Genomic DNA, 20,506 nt, shown 5'->3' on the forward strand with positions numbered 1-20,506 from the left:
TCTGCCTGACTGTCTGTCTCTGTGTCACTGTGTCTGTCTCTCTGTGTCTCTGTCTGTGTCTCTGTCTGTGTGTCTGTGTCTCTGTGTGTGTCTGTCAGTGTGCCTGTGTCTTTGTCTCTGTGTCTGTCTATGTCTCTGCCTGTCTCTCTGTCCATCTCTGTGTCTGTCTATGTCTCTGCCTGTCTCTCTGTCCATCTCTGTCTGTGCCTGTCTGTCTGTCTGTCCATCTGTCTGTCTGTCTATGTCTCTGCGTCTGTCTGTCTGTCTCTGTGTGTGTCTGTCTGTCTCTGTGCATGTCTGTCTGTCTGTTTCTCTCCGTGTCTGTCTGTGTCTGTGTCTGTGTGTGTCTGTCTGTCTCTGCGTGCCTCTCTGTCTGTCTGTCGGTGTGTCTGTCTGTCTGTGTCGGTGTCCGTGTGTCTGTCTGTGTGTCTCTCTCCCTGACCGTCGATTTGTCTCTGTGTGTCTGTCTGTTTCTGTGTGTCTGTCTGTCCGTCTGTCTTTCTCTGTCTGTCTGTCTGTCTCTGTCTGTCTCTCTCTCTGTGTCTGTGTCTCTGCATCTCTGTCTCTCTGTGTGTGTGTCTGTGGGTTTGTCTGTCTGTCTCTCTGTGTCTGTGTCCATCTGTCTGTCTCTGTCTGTGTCCATCTCTGTCTGTCTCTGTGTCTGTCTCTGTCTGTCTGTGTGTCTCTGTGTCTCTCAGTCTGTCTTTCTCTCTGTCCGTCTCTGTGTGTCTCTCTGTGTGTGTCTGTCTGTCTCTGTGTGTGTCTGCCTGTCTATGTCTGTGTTTCTATGTGTGTCTGTCTGTCTGTGTGTCAGTCTCTGTCCATCTCTGTCTGTCTGTCCTTCTCTGTGTCTGTCTGTCTATCAGTCTCTGTCTCGGTCTGTCTCTCTGTGTCTGTCTGTCTCTGTCTCTCTCTGTGTCTGTGTCTGTCTGTCTCTCTCTGTGTCTGTGTCTGTCTGTCTCTGCATCTGTCTGTGTGTCTGTGTGTTTCTCTGTCTCTGTGTCTGTGTGTCTGTCTGTGTGTTTCTCTGTCTGTGTCTGTTTGTGTCTGTGTGTCTGTCTCTCTCTGTCAGTGTCTGTGTGTTTCTCTGTCTGTGTCTGTCAGTGTCTGTGTGTTTCTCTGTCTGTGTCTGTCTGTCTGTGTCTGTGTGTCTGTCTCTCTCTGTCAGTGTCTGTGTGTCTGTCTCTCTCTGTCAGTGTCTGTGTGTCTGTCTCTCTGTGTGTCTGTCTCTGTCTCTTTGTCTCTGTGTGTCTGTCTGTCTCTTTGTCTCTGTGTGTCTGTCTCTTTGTCTCTGTGTGTCTGTCTGTCTGTCTGGGTCCCTGTCTCTGTGTGTCTGTCTGTCTGTCTGGGTCCCTGTCTCTGTGTGTCTGTCTGTCTGTCTGGGTCCCTGTCTCTGTGTGTCTGTCTGTCTGTCTGGGTCCCTGTCTCTGTGTGTCTGTCTCTTTGTGTCTGTCTCTGTGTGTCTGTCTGTCTCTTTGTGTCTGTCTCTGTCTGTCTGTCTCTTTGTGTCTGTCTCTGTCTCTTTGTCTCTGTGTGTCTGTCTGTCTCTTTGTCTCTGTGTGTCTGTCTGTCTCTTTGTCTCTGTGTGTCTGTCTCTGTCTCTTTGTCTCTGTGTGTCTGTCTCTGTCTCTTTGTCTCTGTGTGTCTGTCTCTGTCTCTTTGTCTCTGTGTGTCTGTCTCTGTCTCTTTGTCTCTGTGTGTCTGTCTCTGTCTCTTTGTCTTTGTGTGTCTGTCTCTGTCTCTTTCTCTCTGTGTGTCTGTCTCTGTCTCTTTCTCTCTGTGTGTCTGTCTCTGTCTCTTTCTCTCTGTGTGTCTGTCTCTGTCTCTTTGTCTCTGTGTGTCTGTCTCGGTCTCTTTGTCTCTGTGTGTCTGTCTCTGTCTCTTTGTCTCTGTGTGTCTGTCTCTGTCTCTTTGTCTCTGTGTGTCTGTCTCTGTCTCTTTGTCTCTGTGTGTCTGTCTCTGTCTCTTTGTCTCTGTGTGTCTGTCTCTGTCTCTGTCTCTGTGTGTCTGTCTCTGTCTCTTTGTCTCTGTGTGTCTGTCTCTGTCTCTTTGTCTCTGTGTGTCTGTCTCTGTCTCTTTGTCTCTGTGTGTCTGTCTCTGTCTCTTTGTCTCTGTGTGTCTGTCTCTGTCTCTTTGTCTCTGTGTGTCTGTCTCTGTCTCTTTGTCTCTGTGTGTCTGTCTCTGTCTCTTTGTCTCTGTGTGTCTGTCTCTGTCTCTTTGTCTCTGTGTGTCTGTCTCTGTCTCTTTGTCTCTGTGTGTCTGTCTCTGTCTCTTTGTCTCTGTGTGTCTGTCTCTGTCTCTTTGTCTCTGTGTGTCTGTCTCTGTCTCTTTGTCTCTGTGTCTGTCTCTGTCTCTGTGTGTCTGTCTGTCTGTCTGGGTCCCTGTCTCTGTGTGTGTGTCTGTCTGTCTGGGTCCCTGTCTCTGTGTGTGTGTCTGTCTGTCTGGGTCTCTGTCTCTCTCCGTGTCTGTCTGGGTCTCTGTCTCTCTCTGTGTCTGTCTGGGTCCCTGTCTCTCTCCGTGTCTGTCTGGGTCCCTGTCTCTGTGTGTCTGTCTGGGTCCCTGTCTCTGTGTGTCTGTCTGGGTCCCTGTCTCTGTGTGTCTGTCTGGGTCCCTGTCTCTGTGTGTCTGTCTGGGTCCCTGTCTCTGTGTGTCTGTCTGGGTCCCTGTCTCTGTGTGTCTGTCTGTCTGTCTGTCTGTCTGTCTGTCTGGGTCCCTGTCTGTGTCTCTGTCTGTCTGTCTCTGTCTGTCTGTCTGTCTGTCTGTCTGTCTGTCTTTTTGTCTCTGTGTGTCTGTCTCTGTCTGGGTTGTCTCTGTGTGTCTGTCTGTCTGTCTGGGTCCCTGTCTTTGTGTGTCTGTCTCTGTCTCTTTCTCTCTGTGTGTCTGTCTCTGTCTCTTTCTCTCTGTGTGTCTGTCTCTGTCTCTCTGTGTGTCTGTCTCTGTCTCTCTGTTGGCTTGGCCATTTTGTGTGAAGCTTGGCCATTCCCAAGTGGAAACGATCCGCAAGATTCAACAGGCCTTCGGGAACAAAGCAATGGGCACCACACAGATAAGAGTGGTACAACCGCTTCAAAGATGGTCGCACATCAGTGGAAAGTGAAACACGTTCTATTCGGCCCTCAACATCCCGAAATGAGATAGTCACTGACCAAGTGAGGACCCTGCTGATGCAGGATCGTCCAATCACGATCAGAGAACTTGCAGATGAGGCGGGCAACAGCATTGGATCCGTTCATTCCATTGTGACTGAGGATTTGGGCTTAAGGAGAATCTCAGCGAAGTTCGTGCCAAAGCTTCTAACGATCGAGCAGAAGCAACTCCGTTTGGAGATCGCACAGGACATGCTGGAGACTGTGAACAGCGATCCCAACTTCAACACAGTGATCACTGGCAATGAGACCACAGTGATCCGTCATTTTGTCAAAAACGAAAATCCGACGGCGCTCACTTACACTTCCTCACTCATCGGCGGTCTGTCGGCGACTGACAGCTTCTGCAAGCGGGAAAATATTCACGCATACGGATTAGGATCGCCTACATACGTGCACCAAACCACGCCTCCCTAGCTTCATTTGTTTACGCACAAAAAATTAAGGTTGGATACTTTTTGAACACACCTTGTGGAAATACACACACACACACACACACACACACACACACACACACACACACACACACACACACACACACACACACACACACACACACACACACGTTGTATGACAGGTCATTTCCCAATTTTAATTTGTAGCAGCTTTATTTATGAATCAATTTAAAGAAAACAAAATGTAAATGATAGTGTCAAATAGCATGAACCCAAACAACCTTGATGAAGTGGAGGAGGGAATAACCAATGTTCTCACCAACATTCCAGAAAACATGTTGTGATCAGCAGTAGCGAATGTGCTAGTCCGATTAAGGAAATGTGTTGACAGTACTGGAGGAGCATATGTGGAGGTTCAGAGTTGTGCATAAACCTCACTGGATACTCGTATTAAAATTGGTTCATAAATAAAAGCTTCAACAATTTAAAATTGTCTCGACTTGTCATACAACATATGTATATGTATATACACACACACACACACACACACACACACACTATTAAACAAGGACAAATGTGTCTAAGAGCAGCGTCCTTAAGGTTTTGTCGGCTAAAAAAACAAAAAACAACAACTTCCGATATTTCATCACTTGCGTTGATCAAGCCAATAGCGAGACCCGTCATAGTGTATTTACGAAATAAATATTGTATTTACGAAATTACAATATGTTAAATGGAATAATCTTTAAATAGTAACGTGAACTTTTCGAAACTTTAAAGCAAATGTCCGAATATATTTAAAAGTTCATGATAGACGCTCTCAAAAGGCACCGTCAATGCGAGGATGTGTACAGGTATTTAGTATTTAAGGAGATCCGGATCGTGTATATAATAGAGCCGAGTCCTTATATAAAGGTTTTGTCTTCACAAGAACAACAAGAAGAAGAACAACGCCGAGTTCGCTACGCGAGACGCTGCTAAAAATACAAATAATCATGATTGTCCCATCTGTACACTCGGCAGTATTTTAGTTTTGGGCCAAGATGGCATTACCAACCATAAACAGGGAGTCTCTTATTAATACAACACAATACTATACTAGTTCAATGGACAGATCAACGAAAAGTCGATAAAATCTATCGTTTCTCGTTAACAGTACCAGTTCAGATTAATTACCTGCAATTGAACAAACTATTGTAAGCACTATTAACATACCTTATCTGCTTCAAAACTATGAACCTTTAGCACAAATCCGATCCAATGTTTTATGTCCAAGAAAAAGAGAATGCAGGTAACTAATCAATGTTTTTTTTTCTTCTTTTTTTTTTTTCCAGCAACTGGATTTGCGCAGCTGCCCCAAGCCCATCGTGTTCATCCTCCATTCCTTCCTCTCGGCCAAGGTTGCGCGGCTGGGCCTGTGCGTGTGAGCGCCCCTCCGTGCCTTTTTCTACACTTCGATGCTACGCAAAAGGGATGCGCCACACAAATCGAATGCTTTCAACACCACTCCCCAAGCTCAGTCCACAAGCTGAGGTCGATAATGGTGAATTGTATTCATTGCCTTTTTGCACACATCACCTGCCGGTGATCAAGGTAGGCCAAGTCTATTTCATCCAATCCAAAATTTGCTCGAGAGCTTTCCATCTCCAGGAAGTGTTACCGATCAGGGTCGTGTCCCGTCGTGCCGAATGAGGTGCAACGGATCGCTCGACTGTGCCGTCCCCGACAAGGTGCCTTCAAGTCCCGACGCGCGCACCTTTTCGCCTTTTAGTCCGGGAAAATCGCAACACATTGAAATCGGCTCAGCGATGAAATCGCTGCACAAATGGTGTTTCGATGAAAACTTCCAGTGTTGAACCAAAATCTGCCTTCGAATCGAATCGGCACCTCAAACGTCATGCAACGCCCAGGCCACAAAATCAGTGCTCGATCTGATTGGACGCAAACTACCAAAGACGACGCAAAATGATAAATTGAGAGATTTTGATTTATTTTGATGTGCAAACTGCTGCTGTTGCCCCAGTTCCTCAAGTTTAACTTTAATTACACTGGCTAGAATTCAAGGTAGCCCTTGTGTATATAAGAGGGTTTATTCCATATTGCAAAGCACAACGTTGCCGTTTGTTCTGCTGCTGTAGAACACTTGCCGTTCACAATTAAAAAAAAAGTTTGTCCATTAAATAAAACTGTGGTCCGTCTGCTTCCTTCAAGCTCGGTTTAACGGATCGCCGCCATGTGGGCATCCCTCTCAATTTACCTGTACCAAACGGTGTAGAGAGAGACAGTGGAGATGATCGACACTGCGGATCACGCCGCGACAACTTTGACTTCGATCAACGTTGTGTCTGCGGCCTCTTCAACAACAACAACAACAAAATTCATACACGGTACTTTCAAATTACTTTGGGTTTCGGAGGTGACCCAACTTTTTTGAGAACATGAAACATTTCTCTAGATAACATCTCACAGTACAACATATCAAGAACGCCGATCATACAGTATAACAAAAAATAATTTACCGCACAGCGAAATGTTTATGGGTCAGGGTGTGGTGGGCGTGCTCTGTTGCACGCAGGTAAGTCAGTCTACGAGGGCTTCGAGCGTGTCGAACTAGTGAAGGAAAGGATTTTTCCGATCAATGCTTCTCCGTAATCCAGCTCACCACCTGCGGACAGCCGTTCAGGCAAGATATGTTGAAACATTCCCATAATTCGTAGCTCGACACACAAGGAAGTGAGGAATCCCTGTACCCTGCAGGTCTTTGCCTCATTTTTAGCACGCGTTATAGTTCTCCCACAGCAAAAGCAGCATTAACGTCACAAGTCCTGAGACTGGAAGCTCAGATTGAAAACAAACAAACAAAAAACTTGAACAGCACTATTAACAAACACTTCCTATACACTTATTAGAACCAGTTTGGAATTCAAATGTGTGCAAACTCCTCTATCCATAGATGTGTGAAGGAGGAGGGGGGGGCTAGGGGTGGAGGGGGAGGCGTGACAACAATAAAAGCAAGTGCAAGCCGAGCATCGTGTGTGTGGAATTCGGTGTCATCTTAAAACGAGCCTCCGGTTCCTGGAAGAACAAGATAAACTATCTAACGTTTCTGCATCAAAATAGAAACCTGTACCGAGTAAGGATGGGGTCATGCTCAGTGGCAAAGGAAAAGGTTCAGATTTAGTTACGGCTTCTGCCAAACCCCCCCCCCCCCTCGGCGTCATCCACTTCCTCAAGCAAAACTAAAACCAAAACATGATGAGACAACAGAACTATTTTGTAAGTGCTTTTGGGTGATCATGCATGGCAACTCAACATCCATCGAAACGGCCTCGATAAAGTCATGTGACCGAACGATGTAAAAATATACGTTTGTGAAAGGGTTTTAAGTTCTGGAACAATCTCTTCTCTCCAAAAGGGTCCTGTCCCATGATGGAAGTCTCCAAGACGAATGAGGTGCAAAAACAAACCGTCGACCACTCTCGGCCCGACGGGCCCCGACTTAGACTGAACAATCAAATCGTTTCCGATCGAGGCAGGAAGCACCTGCTGCACGTTGCATTGAGCCGCTTTCACCATCGCTGCCTGCAGCCCATGGGACGTCTTCAGGTCCTGCAATAACAGTGAGAGTAGCGAATCACAGTCTGCCATTAAGGTGGCTCGGGGGGGGGGGGGGGACATTCTTAACCACTATCACCGAGGCCTTCCTTTCCTTAGGCACTCCATAGAGGAAGAGGTGCGTGCTCATTTCAAGCTGGCCTTGTGAAACTCCACAGCTGATTTCTCGTTAATCCACAACAGAGCGGTCATTCGAATTTGTTACCATTTGAAAGGGCGACGAATATACTGCAGACTTAACAGCTTGACGGGTCTTCGAAATGCATCCCACCGGGAGGGAGCCGTTCCGTGTTCAATCCCGCTGTGAGAATTGCTGTCAGCAACTCTTGCACCTCATCATACCATGAGCAAGGAAGAAACGCAAATTTGTTTTCGTTGGAACAGCGTGCTTGGATCGAGGAGAAAAAGCATTTCACGCGAGTATCGCTTCCGGGTCGGGTCAGAAAAACGCAGCTCTACCGTTTGGTCTTCTCTCGTCATGCGAGATCATTACATGTGCGCCGGCCTTTCGGCCTCATCTACAGCACATCACATCACATTTGCAATTCCGAGCAGCATTCATTACACGGAGAATAGCAATCCCGGTGCAACGAAAAACTACTAAAAGGTCTGTGTGTGCCTGCAGGAAATGGGTTCGAGCCTGGGCCTTACCTTGAGGTATACTTTGCAAACATCAAAGAGGCGCTGGCTGCAGGCCGAGTAACAGGAATTCCCTCTGGCCATGTTGTGCTTCTCGAGCACCTTGGCCACCACTCCTTGCAGCATCTGCAAAGACGAGTGCACAGGAATAGTCCCAACAGTCTCGGGTCGTATGTTACAAAGACAAAGACACTCGAGTGTTGTGGAACCGTTTTGATGCACCGGAACTCACCCGCGTGTGTCTCTGAGAGCGCGACTCCTTCCTTCTGGCGACCTTTGCCTCAGTCTTCCCAGAACTTGCGCCTTCTGTCACACATGCCTTGGAAGTGCTGGATTGCAGCTAACAAGGGATGGGGATGGCGAAGACCCGAGGGGGTGGGGGAGTAAAGAGAAAGGATCATCGTAAAGATGCAAGTTAAAGTCAACTTGCTCAATTAGAACCAGATGAGAAACATCGTCCGAGTTACGAACGTACCCATGGATTACACCACAAACCACGCAAGGCCGAAGCGCAATCGAACCAAAGTGCGTTTTCCCCCCCCCCCCCCCCCCAAAGATTATTGTCCTTCCATCCACCAACAAGAACTCTCACCACCATAGTTCACCTCTTCCTCGCAGTTCTGTGGCTGTGATATTTGCTTCGAAGAAGGGACATTCCTCGATGGTCTGGAGCTGGCAGTGCTTTCACAGTCCGAAGGTCCTGGGCACAGTGACGTGTGTGAACAAAAGGAGTCTGTGCTTCCTCTCCGCAAAAGGCTGGGCAAGGAACAGAGAAAGAAAGAAAGAAAGAAAGAAAGGTGTTGCAGCAGACTTTCGGTTAAAGGCAGACGCTCGACGAGCACGACGATACTTTTATACGTCCGAGGCACTGAGAAACAGCACAGCACAACCCCATTGGTCCACAATGTATTCCAACCCGAATCCACGGCAGTTCGCTTCGAGCGCGCCGTTCGGATATCGGATATCGATTCACCGACTCCGAGTGAGACATCTCTGCTCGCACGAGAACAAGACGACACCAGAATGATGCTTCACGATGAAGCATTTCATATTTACAGCTTTTAGCCTTGTGGTTTCTCGCTCACCTGCTGAAAGCGAACCGTTATGCAGGATGTGGAGGGCAGCCACAGTACAATATTGCAGGAAGTACAATATTGCATTGCAGGAAGCAGCCACAGTACAATACAATATTACAATATCTGCTGCTGTTTCCTTCGACCATTTGTGGATGGTGAGACAGTCAAAACTTTCCCACCTGACGACATATTAGCCGAGAGTCATTTCCTATCTGTTTCTTCTGATGATGATCGAAGTACAATCAATCGGGTTGGCCCTTAATGACATTACAGAGCACGGAGCTCATGATATTGGGATCCCAGGTTCGAATCTCGTGTGCTGCATTCGTGCTACGCATCTCCCCTTCCTCCACCTTTCTTTTCTCTTACCTTCTCTCAACCTCGTTATATCTCCATTAGTCTCAGGTTATTTTCACCTATCATCCATTATCCTCCTCCTGCTCTCAATGTTAACTTTCGCAGTTTAACCTTCCGGGTGCACGTGACATCAATGAATGCTTTCTCGTGCCAAAAACTTCGGGTTGGCCTGTTCCTTCTTGACCGATGGCTCATGATGCAGGGAATCAATTGTCAACCAACGACATTCCCATCCGTGCAACGACACTCATGTCTCTGTCCTGAATGTGATGTATGTATATACAAGCTTGTCCATCAGCATCAGGGTCCTGACCATTCTAACACAATGGACACAAAATCTCCACCAATACCTCAAAGCACGTACCCAAGACTTCCAGTGGATTTTCCTTCAGTGTCGCTTGTGCTGTCAAGCCCATGGTCCTTGGATGGTTGCGCAGTCGGGTTGGGAGGCCACGGGCTATGGGCCTGCGTGGTTCTAGCAGAGCCACTGCAAAACGATGCCGTTTCAATGGACTGACAGTGGGCAAAGAGCTGTGGTACGGAAAATGCTCGTCCAGGAGAAACCGACCCATCATCCACACAAAAGCTAGCGCACAAACAACAACAACAAAGGAAAAAAAAAAACAAAAAAAATATTCAAAAAAGGTACATTAAGGAATTTGTCGGAACAACTGGATGAAGTAAGTGTACAGTGACCTGCAAAAGTATTCACCACCTTTTGATGCCACGTGAGCTTATTTCATGACGCTTTCAAATCAAACTTAACATAACATGGAGTCTTCACAAACTACACCAATATGGTAAAGCTTAAAAAAATGAAGATAAAATGTGAATAAGTTTGGTTAACAGAGAAAAATCAGATGATTCTCAGTTCCATAAGCATTCAAACCCTTTTCCGAATTAACCCGAAATCACTGCAGGAGAAAAATAATTTTTGTTTGAAAGGTTTCATAAAAAAATAGTATAATCACTGTTCAGGAGAATTTTATAAAAAAGATTTCAAAGTCACTCATTATCCCTTTGAGTACAGTGAAATCAATTATTAAGACGTGGAAGACGTATCATACCACCCAGACTCGACCCAGTTCAGGTTGTTCATCCAAACTCAGCATCCGGGCAAGCAGGAAACCGGTTCGGGATGTCACTGTAAATCCCACAATGACTTTGAAAGATCTGCATAGCTTTACGCCCGAGATGGGGGTCAGTGTTCATCAATCAACAATATCCCGTTCCCTTCACAAAGCTGGCCTCGATGGACAGGTGGCAAGAAAGAAGCCATTAGTGAAAAAGACTCTTCTAAAAGCTTGTATGGAGTTTGTAAAGAAGCATCTTAATGATATTGTGGACATGTGTGGGGAAAAGTTTTGTGATCAGACGAAACAAAAATTGAACTTTTAGGTCTAAATTCAGAGTTACGTCTGAACCAAGCCGAACACTGCACATCAACCAGTCAACACCATCCCTACTGTCAAGCATGTTGGTGGCATCATCATGTTATGGGGCTGCTTTTCATCAGCAGGGACTGGAAAACTTGTCGGGATAGACGGGACAATGGACGGTGCAAAGTACAGGAGAATCCTTGATGAAAACCTGCTTGAGTCAGCCATGAATCTGAACCTGGGTAAGAGATTCACATTTCAGCAGGACGATGATCCGAAGCATAAAGCTAAAGCTACACTAGAGTGGCTGAATAAGAAGAAAATAAATGTTCTTGAGTGGTCCAGACAGTCCTGACTTGAACATTGATGGCGAAACTTGAAGCTTGTACTCCATCGACGATCCCCATCATACCTGGCAGAACTAGAGCAAGTTTCACGTGAAGTATGGACAAAGATTTCACCATCTCACTGAACAAAACTGGTGTTGACCTACCCAGGAATTCTCATCGCAGGTCATCACTGTAAAAGGTGCTTCCACCAAGTACTGATCTGAGGCATTGAACACTTTTACAACCAGTGAATTTTGATTTGTACATGTCGTTTGTTTGTTTTTTTTCCAGGTATTCCTGACATGTAACTTCCTTCAACTATAAACAAACAGCGTTTAGTTTGATCCCTTCAGTTATTAATAAAAAGGTTAATTTGGAAAAATTGTTTCGACATACCGGTAATCTGTAATTCACGTAAACGTGGCACGACTGGTAGGGGCTGAATACTTTTTGCAGGCCACTGTATACGTCTGCAGGTTTGATTTCCAAGCAATTTGTAAGATCATCAATGGAGACTCAGAATGTCCTCATCCTTGTGATACAAGCAGATAAAGTTTTAGTATTTGCCACAAAGCAGCAATTTTAGAGAAATTTTAAGAGCTAAAGTTTTCGTTAATGACAATGTAAATGGTATAAGCAATGATCCGATTCAAATTTTTAATGAACACGACACCGGACGACAACAGATACAACTTGCGCTCCAAATTTAACAGAGTTGGCAGGCTGTTGTTAACAGGGTGGAACACCTTGTTAAAATGCCCAGAAATCTTGAAACCAGACACAGACAAAAGACGCAGGCGGAAGACACGAAAGACGCAGGCGGAAGACACGAAAGACGCAGGCGGAAGACACGAAAGACGCAGGCGGAAGACACGAAAGACGCAGGCGGAAGACACGAAAGACGCAGGCGGAAGACACGAAAGACGCAGGCGGAAGACACGAAAGACGCAGGCGGAAGACACGAAAGACGCAGGCGGAAGACACGAAAGACGCAGGCGGAAGGCACGAAAGACGCAGGCGGAAGGCACGAAAGACGCAGGCGGAAGACGACGCACACACAGGTTGTTTTTTTTTGTTTTGTTTTTTTAGGACAAAGGGAGAGAGAGAGAGGTCAGATTTTGAATGCCAGAAAGCAAGAAATATCCAGGATTAAAATTTCAGAACTTGGATTTCTGCATAAATTTCATACTACAACTGCGACCACGACCACCACCACACCAATTATCCTCACTCACCTTGCGGTGTTGGCCACACAAGTTTTATCTATCCACACCTGTCCATCCTAAGAATCAAATCTGCACCCCCACCTCATGTCCCTCTCCACCATCTCCTTCTTCTCCTCCTGCCAACTGCACACATTATCAAAGGCTGACCTGAGGGCATTTTCCTCCTCCAATGCACACGTGCCTTTTCACCAATGTCCCATACTCGTGCCCATCTCTTGATAAACTCATTACCTCCGCCACTGAAGGTGAAGGAGCTTATGTTTTCACCCCTTTCTGTCTGTTTGTTTGTGTGTAGGATATCTCAAAAAGTTGTGCACGGAGTCAGATGAAATTTTGTGAACACGTTGGGTGTGTGGCAAGGAAGAACTGATTAGATTTTGGTGAATAATTTTTTAAGCGGCTACAATAAATTTTTTTGAGCGATTCTTCACCATTGAGAGATCGGGCCAAAAACGATAGAGAGCACGATATTTCAAAATACCATTCTATATGTGTGGCTGACGTATGCGCTTCACCCTTTCATTCCTCTTTTTTTCCACCTTTGGAACAAACTCCACACTCTTCAATCCCATTCTTCCCTCCAGGTCTTCAAAACAGTTGTTCACCACCACCTCTTATCTTCCCTCATCCAAAACCATGATCTTTTCTACCCCCGTTAATCCACCCCAAACCCACATTCTTCAAATTCCCTGCTTTCCTTCCTGAAAGTCCCTGCAGTGTAAGGACCTGAAAGTCCCTGCAGTGTCCATCTTGTTTACCCTGTGTACCCCACCCCATAGACCCTGTGTCTCCCTTCCATAGATCTCAAGTCTGTTCCACACAGTTTTGTGCTTCCCTCTCCCTCCCCTCGTCTTCTGCTCCCCTCGGTGTGTGTTTTTGTATGTTAGCTCTCATACGAGCCTCGACAGTGTATACAAAAAAATAATAATCGTAAAAATTGTCTTGGGCCAGATATGTTCTCATGGATCAGGCATTGCGTGGCAGAGGCATGTGCTCCATCGCATGCCCTTCTAGTTACTCTTGCTTTCCTTTGGAGATCCACATCAGCTGTCCTCAACATCCACCTCTGTCCTCTGCAGCAATATCTCCTTTTCCTTCCTCAAGGCTCAATCCTCCGTTAAATACAGGACAACTGGCCACATCTCTCGACTCTCTCTGTTCTTCTCCCCCACTTCACCCTCTCCTCTCTGCAATGATCCACCTCCGCCAAAATAGAACCAAGGCACTTGAATAATCTTTCCACCTGCTTTAACTCTGCTTTCCTTATCCCTAAAATCCACATCCTCTCTTTCCCCTTATTTATTACCAAGTCGCCCACTTTCCAACATTTCCTGCTGTGCAGCCATTCCATCCTGAAGTCCCTCCTCTGGAGTCTGATATCACAATCAAATCATTTGCAAACATTTCTCATGGTAATCCTCTTATTGCTCCCTTACTCATATTAATCACAATTACAAACCAAAAACTAGAGTAATTCGACTGCGCGCAGTCGACGGGTATGCCTCCGCTCTCCTGCACAAACACATTTGACCCTTGACCTTTATCATATCTGGCCCAAAATCTAATCAGTTAATTGCCCTGTCTAACTTTACCTTTGTACCAAGTTTGATGAAATTCTGTCCAATATTTGAGTTAGGGCGTAAACAGTAAAACTTCAGAGTTTGACTTTGACCTTTATCACATCTGGCCCAAAATCTAATCACTTAATTTCCCCGTCTTACTTTACCATTTTACCAAGTTTGATGAAATTCTACAATTCGCTTCTTGAGTTATCGCGTAAACGAAAATCCGGACGGACGGACAACCCGGAAACATAATGCCTCCGCACCAAGGGTGCCGGGGGCATAATAAAATAAAATATCGCAAATTTTTCCCTCTTTGGAAGATGCATATCCGTCCGTTGTTTAAATTTCAATATTTCTATTATTTTAAAGCGCCATTCTGGAACTCCGCCTTCAAATCAAACACGCTCCCGCATTTCACTCTATGCTGTGATCATGTGAGACAACCAGGGAGCAGACGTTTTACTCGGACGATGCTCACGTCCATTAAAAAAATAAATAATTAAAACCATGTTCAACAGTTACAGCCAATGTTTCATCCGCAGACGCAAGGATCGTTACATGCAAGCGCGACACAAACTGCCGGGCATGACTCACTCGACGCCGTGGAAGCGACAATGGAGGAGGTCGTTGAAGGACATAGACCTGACCATCTCTTCAGTCAATCCTGGCGTGCAGCCCACCTTCCTGTGGAGGACACGTGCGGGGGGGGGGGGGAGGGGGTTCGCGTTAGGTATGTTTCAACAAAGAGGAAGAGATCTAGAATCAAGGTTCCTAGAGTTTATTCCATCCATCCCCTTGAATGCCTTTTTAATCCACTTTTACTTGGGTGTTCAACTTTAAACCCCAAAGGTAAGAGCATACCTTGCCTCCCAAAACCATTACGGTTAACATCATGGCTCCCAAAACATTTGCCTGTTTCCTATTAACCAGCCTATGCTGCTCATGTGGACAGTAAATCCACAAGTGGAAGCTATTATAGACTTTTGGCTTTCACAACAAGAAGGCTGCTGGTGGTTAGCACCCTGCCTTATTTTCAAATTTCTGCTCCGACGACGAATGCTGGGAAGGGGATGCAAAACTACCCAGTTTATTCCGTTGCCATGAGAGACTGTCGGGAGCATCGATGTCCGACAAAGAGTATGAACTAATGTGCTTAAAATGTAAACATAAATAAATAAATAACAAGATGATGGCTGAAAAAGATCAGTGAAAACAGGAAGCAGAGCGGAAACAAAATACACACTCACGGAGGAGGGAGTGCCGACTTTGTGGGAAGACCTTCAGGGGTGAAGAGTCGAAGCACCTCCTGGGGTTGCAAGCCAACATGGCAAGTCTTGGAATAAGGGCCCAAGCTCACCAGAGAGGCAAATTGTGGTGGCAAAACAAACCTTTGAGTGGTCAGGATGGGAAGAATGTGGAATTAAAAACAATGCATGTCTCAAAGCCAAGATGTTGGGGTGAAGGGGGGGGGGAGGAGAAGTGGGGGACATGGAAATGGACGACCTCATGCCTGAGAAAGCACAAAATACTTCAAAAGCTGAAATGAATATTATTCTTGGCTTTGGGTTGACAGTTCGGAAACAATCTCCTGGCAAGCCCTTCAACAACTTGACAAAACAAATCCTGGAATATAGTCCCTTATTCCTCGCTTCTCCAGTCGACAGAACAGTGTTGCATTCCCACTCTTCCGTCAAGGGGCTTCAAAGCAAGCAGCAAACGTCCACATCTCGACCCCTGACCTTTATTACCCCCCATTCACCCTTCCTACCCCAACCATCTTACATGCTGGTTTCAGTGCAAGTACATTTTAGCAACATTCTGCCTCCACGTGTCCCAGAAAGAAGCAAATGTTCCATCAGCTAAAATAAGAGCCACGGATTAAACATCAAGGTGTATGACGACAATCTCACCTGAGCTTATGCTTCAGTCTCTCTACGTCGTCGTGATTCTTTAGGGCCTGGCGCTCTGGGCACTTGGCCGGATGAAGATCTGAAACCAAAATAAACATTCGAGAACCCACAAAGTCAAGTTTCCTCCAACGGCAAATGTCCACGAGTCAGCGTTGCTTCTTTACTGCAACAAGTCAGTTCGTGACTTTATTCAGCGTACCTCGCTTGCTGCTTGTGGGCCGCTCATAAGATGGTAATGCAGTTGACGGGTCAGTGAGGGGCAGTGTCTGCATGCTTTCGAGTAAAACCTCTTCCCGCGCAGCGGACAGCAGCGCAGGGAGTGGTGAGGAAGCAACGGCTGCTCCATCATCATTACTCTCTGAAAATGTCAAACAAATTAAAGACAATTGTAGAAGAGGTCCCTGGTGTCGATTACTTGTTTTGCTCCATTATCAGTCAGTCTTTCCTGAGAAATAAAAAAAAAACTCAAAAGTGAAGGATCACATCAGGAAATACAGTGAAACGTTGGATTCAACCATTTCAATGAATGGGCCTCAAGATATAACCTCGACTCGAGAAGTATGCACGCTCAAATCTGAGACGTCTAGTCTGGGTTCGAATCTCGACCCAGCTATAAACTGTCGTCTTGGTGTTTCGCAGGCAGGGCGAGGCATCACTGTGTGCGTCGTCCTCCGGATGGACATCAACCTACGTTCTCGCTCCTCCACAAGCCTCAACTCCACAGAATAAAATAAAATAAAATAAAAACATCTGGGGGACCTGCGAGCAGTAGTTGTTGAGCGATGATGAAGATCCTTGGGTGTACTTTCCATGGATAAGTTATCACTGGCACCCTGAAAACAATAAAAATGGCTGCATCTGGACCTTGAGGCGAACATCCAGGTCAAGGATTTGTCCGAGCCGAGAAACGGCTCTCGACTTGTCGTGATAATGAATATGGGCATCTAATTATTATTAACCTGCGTGCATGAAGTGAAAAGTCAGGTGCATGGTTCCCTTCTGTGTCTCCGTCTGTCTGTCCTTCTTATCCAAAAACATCAGTTTATGATTGAGGAACAACCTAATATTAATTGAATGTTATCTTTTGAACGCAAATCGGAAAATAAACCTGTTGTTTTAGCAGTGCTTTGGCTCGCAATTTGTCCCGATCGCACATGCGCAGAGAGGAGTGATTATTTATTTGTTTTAACGCCGTTTTCCTACCTGGCAATCAAATAAAATTGAAAATCATTCCAAACGAGAAACTTACTGTATTTAAGGATGACATAAAGGACACAAACAACAGGCAGGAAGAACTCATGTCACATGTTAAATAAGTTGGCGTATAAGAAGTTGCATCAACGGCGGCAAATTAAATTTTTTTTTGAAAAGAAATCTCTTCTCCGACCTTTAAAAGTCTTTATTTTATTTCAACTGAATTGTATACTTGAACACTGTAGAACACAAGTCGACTTCTTCCTGGTTCCACAACCGTTCCGTTTTGCAGGACTGGACAGTATTTGTTTTTTTAATTTTAATCAACAAAGGAACGAACGACGGCAAAATTTACCACTTGCATTGCATGAAAACCCAAAATTCCACAACAAGATCAATTCGGATTAGATGAGGGATTTTAGAAATGATTACAGTCAATCTCGAGAGAAAATTCCAAACACACTCGGTGGTTTAATGGTTCGAGTATCCTCCGAATCTGGGAGGTCGGCGGTTCAAACCCCGGCCGAGTTGTACCAAAGACTTGAAAAATGGTGCGTGCTACTTCCTTGCTTAATGCTCCACATTTAGAAGATAGAGAACAGGCAAACAGCCATTGTGCAAGGTTTGATGTTCCTCACAGCCTCCTCCTGCACTGAAGTTCCTTGTAAGGGAACTTGACATGCACACACAATCACACATTTCTTTCCCACAATTGGAGGAAACACCAATCTTTATAAATAACCGCCATGCTCTTCCCCTGGTGTTGGCTTCACGGTTAGGGTGGCGGGCTTTGGATCCGAGGGCCCAGAGTTCAAATCCCACTTGGCCGTTGAATTAATACCAGGTGGGGTTGACTCAGCCTATCATCCTTCCGAGGTCAGCAGAGTACCAGCTTGTTGGGATCGAGAGCCATTCGAGAATCCTGCGTCAGAGTGGCGCCTCATCCAGGATGGTGCCCAATAACCCAGGAGACTGCTTCGGCAGCACCGACACTCTGTCCAGAGTATGGTCCTGATGGATCTGGATGCTCTTCCAGCCAAAGAAGGTTGCATAAAGCAACCAGGAAAAGCTACACAAGGTAAGCCCTTTGCTGTTCTGTTTCAAACCATACCCGGGTTCCTCCAGAGATGCAGACATTCACAAGTAGTAAATACATGAGAATCCTAATGCTGCACACCCCCATCAGCCGCCAGAGTGGCTTCATCACTCGTTGGAAAGTCGTCAGCGACTGTAGAGACAGAAACAAGCACCACGGAGGTTCCCAAGCATGTAACATGTGCAATGCCAATAATTAACATTCTTGCGGTTTTGCGAAGCCGACACCCCTCCACCCCCAAAGGCAATGGCACCCAACATACAGCAGTCCTGAGACAGTTACTTCTTTAGGATTAGTTTAGTTAGCCCTTCCATTGTGTCTAGTGGGTAAATAAGAGGATGCATTGTGTAAGGTTTTTCGTTAGGTCTTCAACCCCCTCCACCCCCTCCTTTGCTATTCCTTCATCCATTTTATTTCACACACAATCTCCTTCATGTGTGCCTGCACGCCAGACCACACAGGAACACGCAGCGATAGTCTCGTTAGCATAAGCGTGCCATTCACAGACGCCTCAACTCAGACCCTGACCATGCTCACCACGGTGCTGCAACCCTCACCATAATCACAACGCCTCCTAAAAATCCCCACAGTAACCCACACTCAGCCTCCTCGCTACAATCACCACAAACACTCCAGTCTATTCACCACAAAAGCCTCAACCGCTCCCACGTCTTCACCACAAACACCAGCGTTTTCCCCACCTCACTACAGCCACCGCAACCACAACTCCCCGGACGCTCACCACCGTCCTTCGAGATGCCGGGCAACAGAGGTGCCTGTGAGTCAGAACACTTAGGTACGTAACTCAAACAGCAAGTACGCGCTGGGATTCACTCACTGACATCTGGGTAGCCCTGGCGATCCGCTAAACAACAACGCTCGAACGGAGCCCAGCGCACGTTCATGGCCAGAGAGCACTCCTGAAAACCTGCGTCCAATGTCAATCTCGGAACTGTTGCGTGGCTTGGCTGGGGGGCAAATGAAGCAATTTTTCGCTCCGGAGTCTGGCAGGACAGCGATACTCCTCAGATCTTCTTTTGGATACAATGTCGAGGTTCGAATGAGAGCAAATACACAGAATGTACAACAAGGGGAGCAGGAGACAAGAGGGGGGGGGGTAAGGACAAAACAGTGTGGAACAGAGACATGAGATCTGTGGAAAGGAGAGGGATGGGGCGGGGTTCACAGGGTAAACAAGATGGACACTACAGGGAAAGCAGGGAATTTGAAGGAGGTGGGTTCGGGGTGATTTAGCGGGGGTAGGAAAGATCATGGCTTTGAATGGGGGAAGATAAGAGATGGTGGTCAACAGCTGTTTTGAAGACCGGGAGAGAAGAATGGGATTCAGAGTGTGGGAGTTTGTTCCAAAGGCAGGAAAAAAAATAGGAATGAAAGAGTGAAGGTGAGCAGTGATTCTTAATTTTGGTAGTTTTACCAGAAGGGGGTTGCTGGCAGACCTCGAGCGCCCTGCGGAAATATAAGGGGGGAGGGGGGGATATCACAGACAGAGCAGGGGGGAGATGAGGCCAGAGAGAAGACAGTAGAAGCCAGAGACCACCGACCTGCCTGCGGTGAGAGAGTGAGAGACCCAAAGACTCAGCCTCATCGCGGGAGATACCAATGGTCCTAAATGCCTTCATTTCTGCAGTGTGAAGCCGAGAAAGGTGTGAGGCAGGAGCACCAGCCTTGACTGGAGAGTTCTCCATCAGGCTGCAGATGAAAGCTGTGTATGTGGTTGGCGTCTACGTGCCAATGGGAATGCTCAGAAAACGCCTACAGGGCCTTTTGATCCCTTTTCTGGCTCCTCCATTGTCTGGACTCTAAAAGTAGCGGCAGAAAGCTGATCAGACAGAAAACAGAGAGCAACAGAAAGTTAGAGCTGAGATGATCATTTTTCCGACTGCATAACGGTGTGCATACCCATTGCCTTTGACTACATCAGCAGTACAAAAACCTTTCACCCTTTATCACCTGACTCTTTCCTGATACACGGCAGGACTTTGTAACGTGTTCAGGATTGCAGGCGATAACTCTTCGACTCGACTCTTCGTGGAAAACATCATGGCATCTTTAACGTCCACCCACTAATGCGAGGAGACGGAACACCCGGCTTCCTGTGTGAGGGAGGGGGCACTTTGTGATGCAACGCCCCGCCCGAGAAGCAACGATCAGACAGTTGATCGTCTGGGCAGGAATCGAACCCAAACTGAACAGACCAAAGGTAAGTGCAACACACCTCTGCGCCATCTTGTCGGAGCAATCTTACAAGTGACAATACATGTCCACGAGCCTCAGAGCATTGCGGAAATTATTTACTTATTTATTCAGTAATTGTGTGCGCGAGGCAAGAAGGGAAAACGTTTACCGATCAATCGGTGCAAATTTTCGCTCAGCCAAACGCCAAAATGCTTCTCTGCAGTTATCAAGTCGTCAATGCGGAAGCTGCACAGCTTACCGAGAAAGGAGGAAGTCTCAAAATCTGGAGAAATGGCATAAATAAATAAATATCATCAGTTAAAACGAGACTATTGCACAATTGATCAACAAGGACTGCTTAAATCGGCAAAGTTTGTGGTATG

The 20,506-nt window shown here is 46.3% G+C and overlaps 2 protein-coding genes across 5 annotated transcripts in view; one reads left to right on the forward strand and one right to left on the reverse strand.

Moving 5' to 3' along the window:
- The window catches only part of SNTB2 (syntrophin beta 2), a 54,872-nt gene extending 49,145 nt beyond the window's left edge, over positions 1-5,727 (forward strand). Inside the window, exon 7 of the mRNA XM_085893290.1 lies at positions 4,876-5,727. Within this exon, the coding sequence (XP_085749416.1) occupies positions 4,876-4,968 (93 nt within the window). The 3' untranslated portion in view covers positions 4,969-5,727. The remainder of the gene's footprint in view (positions 1-4,875) is intronic.
- Positions 5,728-6,133: 406 nt separating this feature from the next.
- Positions 6,134-20,506, reverse strand: part of MTBP (MDM2 binding protein) — a 33,709-nt gene continuing 19,336 nt past the window's right edge. Inside the window, exons 13-23 of one of the 4 annotated variants that reach the window (XR_015061241.1) lie at positions 20,293-20,406; positions 15,837-15,995; positions 15,638-15,716; positions 14,975-15,115; positions 14,322-14,411; positions 9,593-9,814; positions 8,388-8,551; positions 8,028-8,135; positions 7,808-7,921; positions 7,085-7,150; positions 6,134-6,206 (exon numbers count right to left, since the gene is read on the reverse strand). Coding sequence is in view for 3 of the 4 variants with exons in the window: in XM_085893287.1 (XP_085749413.1) it covers positions 6,177-6,206; positions 7,085-7,150; positions 7,808-7,921; positions 8,028-8,135; positions 8,401-8,551; positions 9,593-9,814; positions 14,322-14,411; positions 14,975-15,115; positions 15,638-15,716; positions 15,837-15,995; positions 20,293-20,406 (1,274 nt within the window). In the remaining variant the exon portion in view is untranslated. The remainder of the gene's footprint in view (positions 6,207-7,084; positions 7,151-7,807; positions 7,922-8,027; positions 8,136-8,387; positions 8,552-9,592; positions 9,815-14,321; positions 14,412-14,974; positions 15,116-15,637; positions 15,717-15,836; positions 15,996-20,292; positions 20,407-20,506) is intronic. The other 3 variants (XM_085893288.1, XM_085893287.1, XM_085893289.1) reach the window with 3 other exon arrangements.

This window comes from Eptatretus burgeri, chromosome 8 (assembly GCF_056783735.1).
Source record: "Eptatretus burgeri isolate ZD-2024b chromosome 8, Ebu_testis_v1, whole genome shotgun sequence".
NCBI classification, from domain to species: Eukaryota; Metazoa; Chordata; class Myxini; order Myxiniformes; family Myxinidae; genus Eptatretus; species Eptatretus burgeri.